General features: G+C 41.6%; 1 protein-coding gene across 3 annotated transcripts in view; it reads left to right on the top strand.

Annotated features, from left to right (window-relative positions):
- Positions 1-18,755, top strand: part of ATP7B (ATPase copper transporting beta) — a 40,662-nt gene continuing 21,907 nt past the window's right edge. For 2 of the 3 annotated variants that reach the window (XM_074566500.1, XM_074566492.1), the window contains exons 1-2: positions 9,380-9,694; positions 16,386-17,613. In XM_074566500.1, coding sequence (XP_074422601.1) covers positions 9,446-9,694; positions 16,386-17,613 — 1,477 coding nt within the window. In that variant the 5' untranslated portion in view covers positions 9,380-9,445. Of the gene's footprint in view, positions 73-9,379; positions 9,695-16,385; positions 17,614-18,755 lie in introns of those variants that run through there. The other variant, XM_074566506.1, reaches the window with a different exon arrangement.

Here is an 18,755-nt window from a genome sequence, read left to right as displayed (position 1 = left end):
GCTGCTGTCTTAGCTTCCAAAATGCCTGGGACTGTTTTTAGCAGAAGGAATCTTAGATCATTCATATACACAGTAAGTTTTTCCTTTTTGCACGTGTCTTGTGATAGGCTGTTAAATGTTACAGTATGTTTGTTCTTCTTTGCATAGTAACAGGAGACAGAAATAAAGTTGCACCAGTTGAGTGCTAAATATTTGTGAAGCAAAACACAAGTCTTGGAAATAAATCGTGGCACTGATATATCTAGGGCAAAACACTATGGGGTTGTTTTTGCTGATCTGTTGTAATATTAAAGTTCCTAAATATAAGCAATTCTAGTAAAAAAATTTTTAACTGTCATCTTTACTTTTGAGCTAGATGTTGTAGGGCATGGGTTCTCCCATCATGTATCGGTAAGCAAAAGCTGCTCCTTTTTTGGGAGAAGCAATGAAGAATTAAGCAGCTTGGGTCTAACACGGAGCTGCAAGAGCTCCTATAAACCATGTTTATTTGTATCACCAGGCAATTTAAGCAGGTTGAACCCATAGCTTTTGATTAACAGAAGATTATTTTCACCCAAATTGTCCAAGTTGGTCAAGGACCACGTAGGAAAACAAATCAGTTCCACTGTTGGAGTTTGATCCTGTAGATTGTGCTAGTGTTTTAACCTCCCATGGACTCTTCTGTCAGTTTTAAACAGTCATCAGCAGGAAAAATCAAAATGTCTGCTGTTTTTTAGGATGGGTGAATGAAACATATTCAAGCACAGGCAGAAATGGATCGCAAATGATGTAACCCTACAGATAATATCACTGAGCTTACAAAATAACACGTAGACTCACTTTTTCAGCTGGAAGTTTGGGATTCTTCAGGAGCCAGGGACTATTTTTGAGTGTCTGTAATAGCAGACCCAAATCCTTCTTGCTTTTCTTTCTCCCTTATGCAGATACTAATGTATCTGTGGCCATCTGCACATAATCAGGACATGAAGGGGATCATGAAGGACCACCTCTTTCACAGTCATACCTTAACATCTGTTTAAATCAACTATGAAACTGCTCAGGAAGCTGCAAAACTTCACAGTGTGAAATTTTTACTGAGTTAGGCACCTCTATCATCAAACTTTAAAGGCTTCACATATTGAAAAAGAAACACCCTGCACTAACTTATTCAAGGTGCATTTGTGCATGTGTGTTTGTGTGAGCTTCTCTGTGCCTATTTTAGGAAGCAAGGAAGAGTGCAATTTGGATGAAAATCCAAATTGTTTCACATGAAGCCAGGACGAGGCAGGATTTGCATTCTGTGCTCACGTCTGTCTCCCTGGCACTAAACAAGAAAGAGACAGGAGCCAGAAACTGGCTGCGGAGCAGGACAGAAGGGAGTTACAATTATTGGAGGAGACTGTTTGGCTAGCCCAGACATGAGAGATGCAGGCACTGTGCCTCGTCACCTCCTCTGACTTATTTCTATTCTGGGGATGCAGAAAGCTTGAAAGGTCGGTGATTTTCCCATGGGGTTGATTCAGTCAAAGATTCTCTGATGGGGAGTGAACTAGGGCTGCTTAAAAGTAGTTCCCTGCTGCACTACCTTTTCTTTCAACAAGCAGAGGTACCAGGAGGGAATGATAAATGAACTGAGCCTGAATTTGCATGGATTAGCATCTCTGCTTCCCAGGAATTGAGGACAGTTAATAAATCTCAGAAGGTTGCTCAGCAACTCTCAGGATGGTTACCTTCTTTTATACCGAGCTGCAGAATGCTTCAGTTTTGACTAAATGTGTCCTTGGAAGAAACATTCTTTGTCTGGATAGCAGACTGAGGTGAACTCTAGAAATGGCAGGATTGCCGAGAGCTGAAAAAACCCTCCACTTCACTGTTGGAAAGCTTTTTTGTATTTCCCTTCTCTCACAACTGCAGGCTCCCAGGAACTCTTTCTTTAGGAGTCAAATGTCTCCAGTTTCCTCTGCATGTTCATGCAATAAAAACTATTTTTACAGTGGGTTTGAGTCGTGATGAGCCAGTAGGCATGCCGCAGAGAATAACCTGAGAAAACCTGCCTGCATTTGAAAGCAGGATTTTAACTGTGTACTTCAATCCAGGTGTTAAATGTTTCAGATAGAAGTACTGGTAAACAGAAAGAGTATTACTCTGTATTGGCATTTCCCTTAGATGTTTTTTGAAGCATCTGTTTTTATGGAAGAAATTGCATAAAATTGGTAGCAATGTTTCCTGTGTTGATATTTCATCCCTGACTGTCACTTTAGTTCTGACATTTCCACCTGAATTCTTCCCCACTACTTGTAGGCTGCCGGTGTTACTCGATGTAATAGGGAATTATTATCAGGCATTCCAGCAGAAAAAAAACCAGCAGTAAATATGTTTTAATCTTTATTTTTTATTTCTCCCCTCAGTTTCTATAAGCCTCTGCAGTGAATCAGTATGGTTCTATCCAGGCAATCTCCACGTATTTTAATGGTCACTTAGAAGTATATTTTATCCACTGATACAAACTAGGACTTCCCTGCCCGTGGCTCTTGTCTGAGAGTTGACTGTAAGTTCATGCGGGATATTAGACCTGGACAGGGCAGTGCTGTAATAGTTCCTTGCCCTGAAGAGCAAATAATTAACAGGGTTTTTGTAGAAAAATAAGTTAGCTAAACAGCAGCTCACATACATTACAGTTTGGACTTCTGACAACTTGGAACAGCAAAACCTCTACCCAAGCGCCTGTAATGTCCTCATCAAGGTTTCCCTCTTCACTTCTTGCCTGCTGTGGCAGAGAGAGTCAGCTGGAGAGTTGACAGATCTTCATCCATCTCCAAATTGGGAAGAAAAACCCGCCTAAGGGCAGCGCTTTAGTTAGAGAGGCCCCTGCTGCTGAACGCCTGCACCCTCCTGTCCCTTCAGTCCCATCGTGAGTACGGTGATGCCGACGTCATTGGTGTGTGAGCAGAGCCCCGATTTGTTCACTCATGGGAGGACAGTAGCCTTGTCTTGGCAGCATGTGGCAGAGCCCGAAAGGGCACATAGTGGAGGACAGGTGACAAGGGCCGTTGTGCTGGCCTGGCTGGGCTGTGGCTGAGCCCCTGTGGCCATAGGGTCACCTGAGTCTACCCTCTCTGAAAAGGTGAGATTATAGAGAGGGCCCTAACACCCTCATGCCTTTTTCTACCCAGTAACTGCAACCAGTTCACAGGAAGAGAAAGAAAAAAAGGAGTAAAAGAACCAAACGGATGAGGTAGAAAGCAGAAACCCAACTTCCCAGGCAGAGTTTTGCCTAGAACACCAAGAAAGCAGGTAGGACTTTGCTCAGGACTGTATGTTGGAGAAGCCCAGGCGCTGTGGTGAGGAGTGCTGCTATCAAGCTTTCTTAGGGATTTGGGAATTGCTGGAAACTCCCCTTTTTCTGTATAGAGGTGGTTTCTGCCGGGGTAAGATAGCCAGAAACAACTGTTAAGAGAAACTGAATTTGGGCTTGCCTTTACATATCTAGCCTGTCCTAACAAAGGCAGTATGTTTGTATTTTAGACATGGTATCGGTAATGCAAACACAAGATGCTGTTTGCTTTTTTTTTTTTTTGAAATTAAGGCGACTGTGGTGTATATATATGAAATGGGATGAAATAACCTTTTAGTCAGAGGCCTTTGACTTGGGATTAAACACTGGCCATAGAACCAGAAATACTGGTTTAAATCAGAGTTACATTCTTTTTATTCTGGTCATTTTTCTTTTTTTTTGCATGCTTTACAAATATAATGTGCTTTATGTTATTTACATAGTGTAAGGTGTCTCATAAAAGTGAAATCTCTCTCTGGCAGTCAAACATGACAAGAATAATTTGAAACAAGTGCTGGCAAGGAAATAACAGTAAATTTAAATGGTGTGGACTCTACAGTCAGGAACAGTTTAGAGGATATATATGATATGTGAATGTCACTTAATACACAGGCTTACATTCCTGATCTATACAGGGGAAAAAATAATTGCAGATTTGGCAAGGCATCTTAGGGTCTGCTATTAGTTTGCCTTCTACACGGTAAACAGCAGCTTAGTTTGGAAAAAAAAATCAGTCTTGCCGTTTACTTAAATCACAATTCAGAGACATACCACATTATTTATTCAAAACAAGCGTGAAAGATATTTTTTTAAAACCCACAAAAAATACTGAGGAATTTACAAAACAAAATTAGAATTAAGAACTTGAATCTTATTTCTGAATGTGGATAGCAAATGTAGGTGACAAAAGCTATGATCTTTAGCAATAACTGATATAGTTCACAAGTAATAGGTTTTTCTGTTTTCTCAAATTAGCCTTTAAAAATAGTTACTTTTGTAATATTACCCATTCTCAAGTTATATTTGAAATATTGCAGTTAGGATGGATAAAACATAGGTCCTTTTTCTCTATATGGAATTCAAAAAAGCTTTTGCTGAAACTTTAAAAGCCAAAACCAGCTCTGAGCAAGAGCAAAGCATGGTCAACGTCTGAAAATTAAGTTGGAAACACAGAAGTGAAAATACTGGTTTTATCGTGGCACTGCCCAATGAGTTCTGCCAGCCTTCTTCACCTGTTAGGTGAATGAACGTTACTGGAAGTCCGAACTTGAATTAATTTATGCAGATTGCAATTGTTCTTTGCACTTAAACCCTGACCCAAAAGGTGTGCCTTTTCCTGTGGTAATATCATCAGCCTGGTAGTTTCCAGGCACTTGTAAACAAATTCCTGCAGTATAAATAGACAGATAACAGAAATTATCATAATGAAATCAACACTGCTAAAAGCAGACAAAGTACCAAGTCCACACAATTTGCAATCACATTAGAAGCCATGGAATGAAAAAAAATTAGTATGCGTTTTGGGGCCCTGTTACAAAAGAGATACTCCACTGAGTTTTGCTGGTTTAGAGCAAACAACCCTTTTTTAAATATTTAAAGAAGATTGAGTCTGCTTCCTGAAAAACTGAAGCCAAAGTCTGAACTGATTTTATCTGAAATGAGGCCATCAAGTCTTAGGCAATTTTATTCATGGCAGGTAGGAATCCGATTCCTTGTATTTCAGAGTTATGTACAGTTCCCTTTTTTCTTATTGTGTAAGAAATATGATCACGCTTCTTCATCTGTTGAAAGAAATATGTATACCATTTGTGCTGTAGAAATGCCTGCGTATCTGATGGCTGCAAGTTTTCTTAGGACCGTAGCCAAAGATTTATCTTTCTGATTTCATGGCTCAAAACTAGCAGCAAATGTAGGTAAGGAGGGAGTTTTATTGCCTGTTCAATGCTAAAAAGGTATGACCTTTTTTTATTTTCTTTAATAAGTGTGTCAGTCAAGGGCGTAGTTATGTACCGTGAATCCGACCAAGCTTTCACTGAACTTTCATCTGCAACTGATTTGACTGCACAGGGGAAATGTGAGGCTTGTGTTGCTTAGTAGAACTGAAAAATGGCTGCTGAGCAAGCGCGGGGATTTGCTAGAAGAAAAAATGCATACATTTACTAAAAACTTCCCTTTTGGCTTAAAGAGGACACTGACAGATGAGAAAAGTTGTTTCACACAAGGGCTGGGTGTTTCAAAGGTTCCCCCCTGAGCAATGTTATTAACAAGTTGTTGATAACTGTGAGTTACTAGCATTGTTGTTTGTGAAGTTACTAGGAGCTTTGCAATACTCTGCTTTTTCCCCCTCTTTTTTTCCCCTTAAAGCTTCAGTTCCTGCTGTTGCATTAGATGTGTAAAAACCAAAGTCAATCTAACTCTGTTATGATGTGGAAAAAATTAGAACAATTTAGCTGACTGCATTCTGAAGACAAATTAGAACTCAAAATACCGTCAAATGTGAAATTGCTTGGGTTTTAGCTTCATTATCATTATTTGTATGCCTCAGGATGGACTGTATTTCAGTGGTTTAAAATGATGTCTGAGGAGAAGAGGAGGAAAACAATTAAAATTCAAAGTCAGACTGGATTTCTAGAGTGATGTATTAGTACTAATGCATCCCTCTGTGCCCTGATGTGACGTGCATGTATCCGAACCGGTTCCTTTTGTCCGTCTGTCAGGTTAAGGCAATATGAGCCCCTTACCTCCAGGCTCGTATTTTTTTCCCTGAACCCAAGCTTCTCATCTTTCAAGGCATTGTTGAGACTGCTTTAAGATGCTTTCTTTGGGCAAGAAGCCAGAGGGATTAGACACAGGTCAGATCATCCTATAAAGCCAGGGATGAATGCACCCAGTAAATACAATTTACCTGAAGACACACAGTTCTTGTGTGTTTATCATATTCTCCAATAGTAGCAGGTAATGTAAAGGGGAAAACTCATGTTTTATCAGCTCTTGAGGTTTTAAGTCAAAAGGATTTAATGTTCTGACATGAAAATGCAAACATTTCTGCGAGACATTAGCAGAGAGCTGTGAAGGCAGCAGGCATCTTTTCTATTTGTCATCTAAACCTCACGCTACCAAACCTCAGTGACTCTTGTTGGCGAAACTCCTAAACTGTGCAAAATCTAGCCTTGAACCGGGGCATGATAGTGTTATCAGATGAGATGGGCAACATTGCCTTTCTTATTTCAGCCTTCACGGAAATGCTAAAAAAGCAGCAGTCTGTCAAAGTTCAGCAGCAGGCAACCATAGTGGTTCCAAGCAGCTGCCTCCCTTCACTTGCAGATATTGCCACCCTTGAGGTGCTGACATCGTATCCCTTCCTAAGCGATAAGAAACTTGTAGAGTGGTTGGGATGGGGCAGGACCTCTGAGGTTTCAATCTGGTGTATTAAGGTAAAAGGAAAATGTTTGGTTTTGCAAGATGCTCAGTGGTTTCTGCTTTGTGAATGGTAGCTCTTCTCCAAGAGCTGGGGCTCAGCTCAGTTGGCAGCACAGGTTTCATTTGCCATTGCCGTATAGCTCTGCTTGAGTTATTTTAAATCAGCTAGACTGGTTGAAATGTATCTTATGTCCCTTTCATCTGAAGAACTATAGAAAACTTTTTTTCCAGCCAAATAATTCTTTTTAATGTGGGTAAATACCTTGTAAACTGAACATGTTCAAAGCACAACCATGTCTGTTTCTTGTCTACTTCCAAATCAGTATTCAGGACTCTGCCTAAGGCAAAGGACTATGGGGCACTAAGTAAGAACTTGTCTCCACTGCTTTTAGAAACAAGCAAACAGATTTTTACCTTAGAGTTGCTCAGTTGTTAGGAAAAAAAAAAAAGGGATGAGTGAAGGGAATCAGAGAGAAGATACTTACTAAACATCTCTTTATTCTGTCAGCCTAAGTTGAGCTTTGCTGATGAACCTGAAATGAAGAAGAAAAAAAACCAACTTCTTTTTACAGTATGTTTCATCATATGATAATTTAGTGAATATTAGTTACTAGTAGAAACATGCTATGTAGGGTCTGGTATATTTTTAATAGCAAAGATACTGACTGAGATGAGTGGACCAAGTATATACTTTAGAGCTGGACAGAAACTGGTATTTCTGTTCCCTAAAACACTCTAGAATTTGAAATTTCCATTATTTGGAATTAGGATGCAGAGTTGAATTTCTGAATATCTTTGATTTGCGATTAGAGAATTGCTTTGTTTTAGAAAGACAAACCCCAGATTTTAAATATGTATGTATCTTTAGTATGGAGATGTGGTGTTAGTATTTATAGACTGAAACATATGTTTTCACATAAGTCAGATAGTGTGATCTTCAATTGCTTGTTTCAAAATCAGATAAAATCAGTAATTCTTGAAAATACTTTGCCTTTAACACAGTTTTCTTTTCCAGAAAAATGTTTCATCTGAATTCAGATGTGCTGTTAATCAGTTTCACTGTTAAATACAGAACAAACACAGATGCCTTACTCTTTGCAGTAATACTCTTAGGAATGGCCATTTCTCAAAATTTTTCAAAACAACCCTTTTTAAAGTTTAATATTATCACAGATCTTGTATATTAAGACAATGATACAAAATAGTGCTGCAACAGTATTTTGAGTTTTGCTTCACTGGCAGAAGACCTTCTTTTTCCAAAGATGGCCGTTAACTCTAGAGTCAAGAACTGGATGGTGTGAGCAGAGTGGAGGATTCATCTTTGTGGGGAAGTTATGACAGGAAGACAAGCCAGGATGCTAATGTCCTGCATGGTGGCTTTCTGGACCACTGTCTTTGTGACAAGAGTGTGAGGGACATACCTCTGCTTTTGGAAGTAAAAAGAATCTGAATTTGTCCTGCCAGTCAGGTGGAGTGTCATCTGTTCCCTTGAGTTTTCATAACGTGATGGAGATATGCTGAGATTTTAACCCTATGTGCTAACTTCTTCATAGGAGTACATTTGGTGACTTTTTTCAGCAAGTCCAAGAGATTCTGTTTAAATGTAAGACAATTATTTTAGGGCTTGCTTTTGCAGTGAGGTCACTGCATAGCCACAGAGGGTGTGAACTGATGACACATCAACAATATTATATAAATTCCTTGCATGGCCTTTCTTTAGGTGTCCCTGTTCAGAGGTGTCTTCAGAAGTGGACTGCACTACTCCAAGCTTAGGAACTATAGATTCTGCTCACCAAGGTAGCACAGTGCTGTGAATTTGCTGCAGGCAATTCCAAAGAAATATCCAGGCTTGGCTCAAGGCGTTTCTAGCGATGGTACCTATCATGTGTACGGCTGTCTAAATTAGATGTCCCTGTAGTTGCCCAGAGGATTTAAGGGGAACTGAGTTTGCCAAAGGGGATATCTTATGCTTTTTTCTTTACTTTCTGGTGCTAATTGCTGGTTTAATTTTTTTGTTTGTTTGTTTTTTAAGTAAAGGTTGGTGATGGTAAAGATGCGCATTTTAAAAACTATAACTATTGTACTCACTCCTTCCCCCACCCCTCTTGAAACAAAGAATGAATGTTCTCATGCCCTTAATGAGTGAAAGACCTTCAGTCTTGGAACCTTATCTAATGATATAATCATAGGCACGTTTTCAGTGTTAGAAGGGACCATATTTTATCCAAGAAATCCCTGCTAATTTCATAGAAGAAGGAAACGGAATAGGATAGCCCTTTGTAGGAGCTGTGATTATTCACATGGCCACAAGGAGCTAATGTCTGGCTGGCGGAGTTAATTATGCACTGGCTTGCAGCACACAGGTCATGTTTGACTACAGCTTGTGAAAGGCAGCCTTGGCTGAGCCTGCTGCAATGCCGTGCGCAAAGATTAGCTGTGCTGAACCCCGCTCCGAAAGCGCAAGGGATGCCAATTGGTGGGAAGCATTTAAATTGGCAGGAAAAGCAGGTAGCGAGTGCAGCAAGCACAGGGTACACAAGGATCACAGGTTACATCTGGGATTTTGTGGTGAATGCCTAATGAGTGTGTTGATTAGATGGGCAGAACCCTGCAAGCCATTGCAGCTGAAAGAAGTGTGGCCGATAAGACACCGAATAACCGCTCTTGTAAAGCTTTCCTTTGGCGTTGGAATATTTCAAGCTGAGAAAGATAATGGAGAGAAAACTGGACAATAAAACGAAAAGGGAACTGTCCTGCTTAGCTACTTTAAACAACAAAAACATAACCCTGGTGTCTATTTGTAAGCGGCAGGCAGCTCATGATGTGCCTGAACTACTGATTATTGGTGAAGAGACCAAGACAGGATCTCCGGTAAAAGCAAGCAGTAACTTGCAGAAAGAAGAGAAACTTTCGCAGAGTTACTCCATGGGAATGCTAGAAGTCAATACAGTTGGAAGACAGGTCAGTGTGCGTGTGTTGGGAGGGAAGAGGTGTTTCTGAACTGGAAAATTTAAAAAAAAGCATGTTGGACGTGGGTTGTGTATTAAAGGAAGTTAAACAAGTTAAAGCTTCTTTATCTAAATTGTCTCAAGCAGTACAGAAATGCAAAGTCCTCTGGAGATCCTCTGAGAGCAATCTTTGAAAGCAGATGTTAATGATGAGTTATGCTGTAGTAACTAATGAGCATTTTTTCAGCTCCACCTCTAATAATATAGTGTGGTGATTCTTAGTAAGAAAACATACTAGTATTTCTCCTTTTAAACTTGCAATTGCTTGAGCAGTTTGACAGCAGCTCTTATCAGGTTATTCTCTGGAATAATAGAAATTGCAGAAACATTAAAAGGTCCTAATTGTAGGTAAGTAGTTTATTTATAACTACTAAGTGGATGCCAGCGAAAATTCTTGATGGTACATCTGTGGCAACATTATTATTTTGTTTTTATTTAGTGTTGTATATAACTATGGTATTTTTGGAAATTAACTGTTGTGAAGAAGAGGCTTAGAAAGATCAATGCTGATAAAAACATGATGAGGTTTATTATTTTAGAAAGAGTTTTTGCTATTTAAAAGGTATGTAAATTACAGTAATGTAGTTTGGATCAGTGAATACTGTGAATATTAAGGAAAAGAAACTCTCAGAACAAATTTTGTGTCCTTTGAAATGGTGTACGTGTAAATAATTAGTGTCAGACTGGAATGAAATAACAGCCAAGGTAGACCAAATATACCTGAAGGCTTTTTCTGCCTCAAGTTACTTCTCATATTGTAAACATTTGCTAGAAAATAATCATGACATAAATGACTTTGTTCTACCAAAGGAATATACGCGTTGCTTGTACCGGAGCCTTGAAGAACATGACAAAGTATTTTGCTTTAATTCTAAATTAGAAACAATCCACTTAAAACAAGACTTCCCCCTTTCCCACCAAACTCAGCATGGTTTACATAGCTCCCTGTAATTTAAAAGTACCTGTTAAGGTCTCTAAGGTTTGTTAACTACGGCGTATGTAGGTATCATTTCAGTACGACTGGCTGCAACTGCCTGAATCTTTCCCCATTGTCTGTCCTGTTGGAGAAACCTGTTCTGGATGGGGAATGGCAGTCCCTTGGTAGAAGCATTAGGGCAACTAACTTAGTGTTTTGAAAACAGAAGCACCATAAAGGCTGCTTTAAAGTAATACTTTCATTGAATCTTGATATCCAGGTGGAGACGGTGGTTTTTCCCTCCTTTAAGACTCAGGAGCTGTTTGAAAAATAACAAGTTGTGTTACAAGTAATTACTGAAAATAGTAGCTACTGAAATTTACTAATTTTTACTAATCTGGGGGGTGAAAAGGAAGGAAGGACAACCATTTAAGTTGTAAAACATTTAAACAATGCACGCTAACAAGATGGATGGACAAGTTGCACTGAAATTGTTAAGGAGGATGAGGATTGAATTTCTGCCTACTCAGAAGTCCTGCTGTCGTAGGCACAAAACTGAAGACTTGGGACCTTTGATGTTCCTGAGGCTGCTCTGTCCACATTTTGTTGTTCACTGGCTGCCTATAACAAACTGGGAAAGCATCTGAAGTATTTAATTAATAGTATGTGGCTTTTCAGTTGTGTGTTACTGCCTGCCTGAATCCAAAGGCATGAGTCAGCGGGTTGTGAAAGAACGAAGCAGGAAAGGTAAAACAGCAACACAGATAAGATAATTCTTCAGCAGTTGTGTGCTCCAAGGTGAGAGGGTGATAGCTGATTTCAGCCTGCGGAGGTATAGGGAGAAGAGCAGCCCAAAACCTTCAGAGATACCGGGTGACAGGTTCAGAGAGGTCTGGCATGCGTTGATGAGCAGACTGGGAGAGGCAGAGGGGAAGGCACTGAATGGGCTGTGTCCTGTCTCCTCCACAGCTGACTGCTTGGCATCATGGTGAGGAGTCTTGCCCTTGAATTTCAGGATGTGAAAATTGGCATCCCTGCAGGCCAGGAGAAGGAGGGTGGGAGGGCAGTGCCAGCCCTGGGGGGAGAGCCTTGTCAGAGCACCAGAGAGGAGCAGCAGCCGTGTGGGATCTCGATGTGGGTGATTCTTGGGGAGCTGCGGGGTAAACCTGACACGGCCTCAGCCTTGTGCTGCAGCAGCTGAGAGCTTTACACTGGTGTTTCAGAGATGACTGCACCTCTTGAGAAGGGGAAGTGTGGGCTGGGGGGGGGTGGGTGGCTTTCCTGGTGACAAGCCACCCCATGAGGTGACCATGGAGCACAGGGGTGAAGGGAGCATGGGGACATGGCCAGGGGCAGCTAGCAGCTGGGGCACAAAGCTGAGGAGGGCACAAACCTTGTTGAATTTACAGCCATGGAGCTGCATCTGTTGTCAGAACGCTGGTCACCATGTGCATGTATGGGAGGGTCTCACCGAGTGCTGTGGTTTCTTATTCTTTGGGTTGTTTTTTCCCCAGTTCAGATGATTTTCTTACATTTATTCTGTATCGCCTCACTCCTGTGTTAAACCTTTGGTCTTTGCACTTCTGAATGGGAGCACCCAAAAGAAATAGCACATTTTAGAGGGCAGTGGGGCAGCCTGATGCCAGGCCTCTGAGGGCAGCCCTTGATGGAGTGGTTTTACCCCACCAGTCACACAGGCCATGGACAACAACCACCTTTCCCCCTGGACCAGCTGCTGAGCTCTCTGGTCCATAAAGCCAAGAGCTGCGTGTCAAGCCGGGGCTCGAGACTTGGTGCTCCCAATCCAGCAGTGTCTCCCTGCCCTGCTCCACCTCCATGCTTTCCCAAAAAGTTAATCCAGCCTCGGGGCATATTCCTGTTGGATTATCTCCTTCCTGCTGGCCGGAGGCAGTCAGGATGGGGAGCAGGAGCTTCTCCCTCTTCCTGCTGCCCCCAAGCCTTGCTTTGCTCCAGGGCAGGCATGAGTGCTCCAACTCCTGTTTGGGGCAGCAAGGGTTCCTCTTCATGCCAGGGAGTTTGCTCAAAATCCTCATACTGGGAGCTGGACTTCAGATGCCACACTCTTGCACATCAACAGTTTCAGTTGCGGCTCATCTTGGGTCTGGTTTAGAGCTGTCAGATGGGAATATTTTCCATTCAGCTCTGGTGCTTCTTTTAAAGGTCTCTTTTCTGCTACTTCTGTGTCAAGGAGTCCCTTTTTTTTTTTTTCCCCCTATATTGTTTAAATGAGCATCTTAACACTGCTTTCTGTAGGGATTCTTCACTTTCAGACCAGAGTCTCACTCTGCTGTTCATTTTGAGTTGAAACTTTTATGTGCAGAACAGGGGAGGGAAAGAATTGTCATAATTTCATGTTTTCCTTATTTATGTATTTTTTACATAGTAACTGTAAAAATATGCATGAAACTTGGTGTCTTAAAAGTAAGCTGGCGTCCTTTGGTGTGAGAGACAGAACAGCTGGTAACTGCGGCAGATTCTTTCACACTCCCATATAGATGTGGAGTCAGATGCATTTTCATTATTCCAGTAGAAGCAACGAGGAGAATCCCAGACACCTTTATTGGCATTTTTGGAGGTGTTTTCTTCTGTGGTTCTCTTGCAGATGGTCTCTCTCAATTCCTATACAGCCTCATAGATGCCATTTTATGTGTGGCTGTTAGCTGGTATCAGGAAACACTCTTTTGAGACCTAGCATGTGCCTGAGGAAAACTATGGGCACATTTCTGTATGCCTTGTCTTTGTGTCCTTATGTGAACCTGCTCTTTTCGTCTGATCTAGTGTAGAAACACCCCTTCTCGCAAGTACACACATAGATGTATTTGTGCCCCTGCTTTTTTTTTAAGCTGTCAAACAGTACTAAAGGCTTTGTAAATACTGTATTTCAGCCCATGCACATTTCTGTTTTCTGGGGGGAGGTTCTTCAATGATTTGGCATTTCGGAGGAGGGGTGTTTTTAGTTGTTTTGTGGGTTTTTTTAAAGGGAAATATGCCTTTTTTTTAATGTATGTCCATGTCCCCTCTCGAATTTTTTCCTTGTCATTTAAAAATTTGTTTGCAAGGCTTTTTCTCTACAGAGCATAAACATCTGGTTTTGTCAAGTAACAAACACAATGTTTTTGCCAATTCTTCTGAATGTTGGGATAGCTTTTTATCCAAAATATAAAGCATAGTCCAAGTTTTGATGTTTCTGTTGCTTACAATGCATTGAAATAGTATGATCAGTCCTTGCTTTTATGTTTTTCAAAAGACTGGAGGATGAGAAATACCCTTTATACATTTAATTTTCATTGGTTTTATATCACTGTGTACCTAGGAAAACTGAGATGATTGGTGAGTGTGGGGGCGGAAGGAACGCAGAGAAGGACATAAGGCCTGTGATAGTTCCTGGTTTTCATCTGCACGTGGCTTCCAGAAACATGATGAAGGGGAGCAGGAGAGTGAAGGATATTCATCTCACCCGTCTCATGCTCTGTTTCACCAAAGGATGCAGAAGGCAAATGCCTTTGTCATATGAGCCAAAGTAAATGTACAGGGTGAGCTTCTGTAACTTGCACATGGATGTTCACTTTACTGGGTGTTTGTGAAAATAAGAGCTGGCCACTACGAGCAAAGTGTCCTTGCAGGGTCTGGGGACAGGAGATAGGGAAGAGGAGACGAGGGACAATATTCAAATAACATTTCTTGAGGTAGACATTAAAATAAATGCAAGTTTGAGTTTAAGCAGCAACTGAAATGCGGTGGATGAGAGACTGTTTTCAGGTGGGCTTCTTTTCCATATACAAGGCCACGTTATTATTTTAAGCTGTGGGAAGGCACAAATAGGAGGAAATAAGCATGTGCTTGTCTTTGTGTGTGCTTAAACAGGGAACCACCTTTGCAGGGAAGTCCGATTAACTGTTTATGTTTTGTTTTGAAAGGAGGGGCTGGCTGCGCATTTCCGGGTACGTTGGGGATTTCAGTAGCTTCTGGGAAGGGAAGGGAATTGCGAGAAGGGTAAGTGCCCTGAGCACTGCCAGGCCTGTGAGATGGGGGAAGTAAAAGGGGATGTCAGGGCTAAAATATTCCCATGACTCTTCCCCAGCAGCCTTGGAGCATAGCCTCGAGGCCAAGCAGAGAAGGAGGGGGCATGGGGGGAGAGCTCACGGTTGGGATAGTGAGGGGCTGCAGCATAACGCTGAAGAATTGAAGTTGCTCATTCCTCCTCCTGTTCTAATAAATACAGAACGGAGAAGGCTGAAAGCAAATTTCTCGTGTTAAATTTTTGCTGTTTTGGTCGTGACCCCAGACCTCATTATTCCCAAGCTGTCTAAGCGTGAAACAAAATCAAGTTAATGAATTTTGAGTACTCCATCAAATGAACTGGATGCAGTCTAGTGTTAATAAACAGCCTAAATGCTTCTCGTTCACGCTGTGGTACCGAGGGGGAGTTTTCTGGTGGGTGGTAGGAACAAGATTTGTGCTACTGAGCGTGATCCAGTGGCCCCTTCTCCAGCCCCTCCCTGCAATAATGCCCAGTATCAGGTGCTTTATTACATGCTGGAGAGCCCATGGCTTTGCAGGCAAGAGAACAGATGTGCTGTAGTAACTTGCATCTAGATATTTAGTAGTTAAAGCTGCCTTAAATCATGGACATGAATTTTGATGTTCTTTCCATGAAATCTGACAATCTGGGACTTGTCCCTCCCCTTCTCAATCTTCCTCATCGTTTGGTGCCAGCAATTTCCTTTGTCGACAGACTCCATGCTCCAATTACCTGTTCTGTGAGAAGCATTGCCTTTATCACTATTTTTTTTTAATATTTCATTTTTAATTGAATTGGGCACATTAAACAATAGAGTCCTAGTACTGTGGAGCCTGTGATATGACTGAGAGATAGTCCATTTCTGGCCGGTTTACTTCAATACTGGCCATTACATCCTGAAAATCAGTGTTGGATTAAACCAGTGAGTTCTTGTAGCTTAGTATATGGTCTTTTTTAGGTGCCTCACAAGGAGGTAGATGAAGCTAAAGCATAGTGGAAGTATCTGCATATAGTTCTCTGTCTTTTAAAATCTTTGTCAGATACAGGTTTTAACTTAAAAGATCTGTATATATGCAGGCATCCCAGGCCTTTGTGTGCATGTGTATAGCTCTTCTTATATATCTGTGCTCCCTGTGCCAGCTTGTTTCAGGCTCCTGGGAAATTCTTGATCCTGTTTTCTGTGGGCATTTTGTTTTGTTTCGGTTTGGTTTGGTTTGGTTCAAACTCCTGCTGAGCGGTAGCAGGTTGGCCAAACTGAGCCAGCTTCTGACATTTGTGAAGAGGCCTTGAGCACATTCTGCTGTGACCCTTTGTGCCAGTGACAGTGTGCTCTGAAGAGCAGGGCTCAAGCTGCATGGTGGAAGTGCCCCGTGGCTGCAGAGAGCTCAAGTTTTAAATAATTGGACTGGGGTGGGAATACCGAGACAATTTTACTTTTGTATCCCTAGTGAATATTTTTTAAATTGCTGCTCGAGAAGTGTCAGAGGCCTGATTCATCACCGTGGACATAGCTCACTGGTAATACAGTCAAAGCGTACATAAACGTCGTGAACCATTTTGGGGGTATAGACTGACTTGACAGCACTTCTAGTATGCTATATGCTTGACAGCACATTCAGAATATTGTTGCTTTTACAGGGCTAAAGATGAATGGATTTTATTTTCATTTTTCCTCTTGCTCCTTAGGCTTTGTCCAACACTGATTCTCCTCCTGACTGTGAGCTGGAACCTACAATGAAACACAATTTTGCTTTTGACAACATGGGCTATGAGGAGAGCTTTGAAACCGTGCCCTCCGCATCTTCCCAAGAACACACTGTGACACTCAACATTGTGGGAATGACTTGCCAATCGTGTGTGCAGTCAATACAAGGCCAAATTTCCAAGGTGAAGGGCATTGTGAATATTAAAGTCTCCCTTGAACAGAGCAATGCTGTAATAAAGTATCTGCAGTCGGAAATAAGTCCTGTACAGATTTGCCAGGAAATTCAGGATATGGGCTTTGACACCAACATAGCAGAAGAGAGGCTGACAACAGCGACTGTAAATTCGTCATGCTCGAGAGAAGCAGTAGTGAAGCTTCGGGTAGAAGGCATGACATGCCAGTCCTGTGTCACCCACATTGAAGGAAAGATTAGGAAACTGCATGGTGTGGCAAGAATCAAGGTGTCACTTGGTAACCAGGAAGCAATTATTGCTTACTATCCTTACATCATTCAGCCTGACGACCTCAAGAGCCATATCAGTAACCTGGGGTACGAATGCACCATTAAAAGTAAATCAGCCCCTTTGAAGCTGGGTGTCCTTGATCTTGAGCGCTTGCAGAATGCAAACCCCAAGGAGACACCAGCAAGTCTCGAGGGAGATGGGGTGAATTCACTGGTTGTTGAGATGAGTAGCACAGCTACAGTGGCTGTACAGATAGAAGGCATGCACTGCAAGTCCTGTGTCAGAAACATTGAAGGAAATATATCAGATCTTCCTGGCATACAAAGTATTAAAGTGTCTTTGGAGCATAAACGTGCTGTGGTACAGTATAGCCCAAATTTAATTACCCTGTCAGCTTTGCAGCAAGCTATTGAATCCCTTCCACCTGGAAACTTTAAAGTTTGCCTCCTTAGTGGATCAGAAGCAAATAAAGGAGCATCTCCATCACGTGCTTTGCTATGTGATCTCTTCAGAGAGCCGCTGCAAGACATGACATGCATGGCTGTTGTTAGGATTGATGGCATGACCTGCAATTCTTGTGTACAGTCCATAGAAGGGACCATATCACAGAGAAAAGGAGTGCAACATATAGCAGTTTCTCTAGCTGGCAGAACTGGGACGATACATTATGATCCAGCTGTTACTGATGGAGAGGAGTTAAAAGCTGCCATAGAAGACATGGGGTTTGATGCTTCTGTGCTGACAGGTAACAGTGTTTTTTCCTCTGTGGGTAGTGTGCCAAGCTGGGCCATGCGTCACCTGCATTGAGACTATTCTGGAGAGAAACTTTTAAAACATCACATTGACATTGTCTTTTATAAGGGACTAGCCTGATCTGACCTCACGTAGCAAGGGAGAGAGATTTCAGCTGTGAAGCACCTTATTTCAGCCCTTAATAACTGCACTAGTGGGGGAAAGAGTAGAGTTACATTATGAAGCCAAAAGGTTTGAAAGTTGGTACAAGGCCCTTCAAAGAGCTGATCCCCTTACCACTGAAGTAGGTTTCCTCCTATGTCTACAGGCTGCTGTAAGTAGATCTATCAAATGAAATGTTTTCATTTATGTTCCAAAATACTAAACACCACAAACGTAATGAAACTCTTTCATTTAAAACCACTTCTTATCTAGCGAAATATCCTTTTGGTGTCCTAATCCTTTGACCTTTATTTCTTGAGTATTTTTACTAGCCCTACTTTACTAAGCCTTACTTTAAGTGAGGTAAGTAGCAAGAGGCATGTACTCCTTGGTGGGAGCAGGTCAGCTGCAGCACAGTTTGTACATTTTGTACATGTGCTCAGTGTTTAAGAAGTTGCCATGGTGCAGTCTCTCCTCTCTAGCGAATTTCAAATGTGGCAATATTTATCTGCTTCAACTCAACAGATTTGCTTTGAGATACTGATGTAATGTATCTGGAATGAATTAGTTTGATCACAATAGACCGCATCCTATTAGCTTTTCTCATGGGTCCAATCCCTCTGAATCTGTGGAACTGCTGCAGATGAGGAAGAGACTGTATGTGGTGTTTAATAATGATTTATTTGGTTTATAATGTTGGTGGGAGACCTTCTGATCCATCTGTGGAAAAGGAGGGGAGCCCCTGTGTTTAACATGTTCAGAAGCATCTCTTGCTCCTTTACACAAACCACTGCCCAAGGGAGGCAGCTTGTGAATGCAGCTGGAGCTGTTGGCTGTCTGTTCAGTATCTGGCAAAGAACAAAAAGGATTGCAACAGGCCTGTGTGTGTTGAGGTCTTCTGGGTGCTGCAAATCTTTCCACTATGCATTTTGCAGTACTTGCACTGTAAATATTGTGCCATAAAGAGAAACCTGTTGAAAAACTTGTCCTTTT

Source organism: Larus michahellis, chromosome 1 (assembly GCF_964199755.1).
Source record: "Larus michahellis chromosome 1, bLarMic1.1, whole genome shotgun sequence".
Taxonomy (NCBI): Eukaryota; Metazoa; Chordata; class Aves; order Charadriiformes; family Laridae; genus Larus; species Larus michahellis.
Note: the sequence above shows the minus strand (reverse complement) of the source record. Positions and strands in the feature narration are given on the sequence as shown.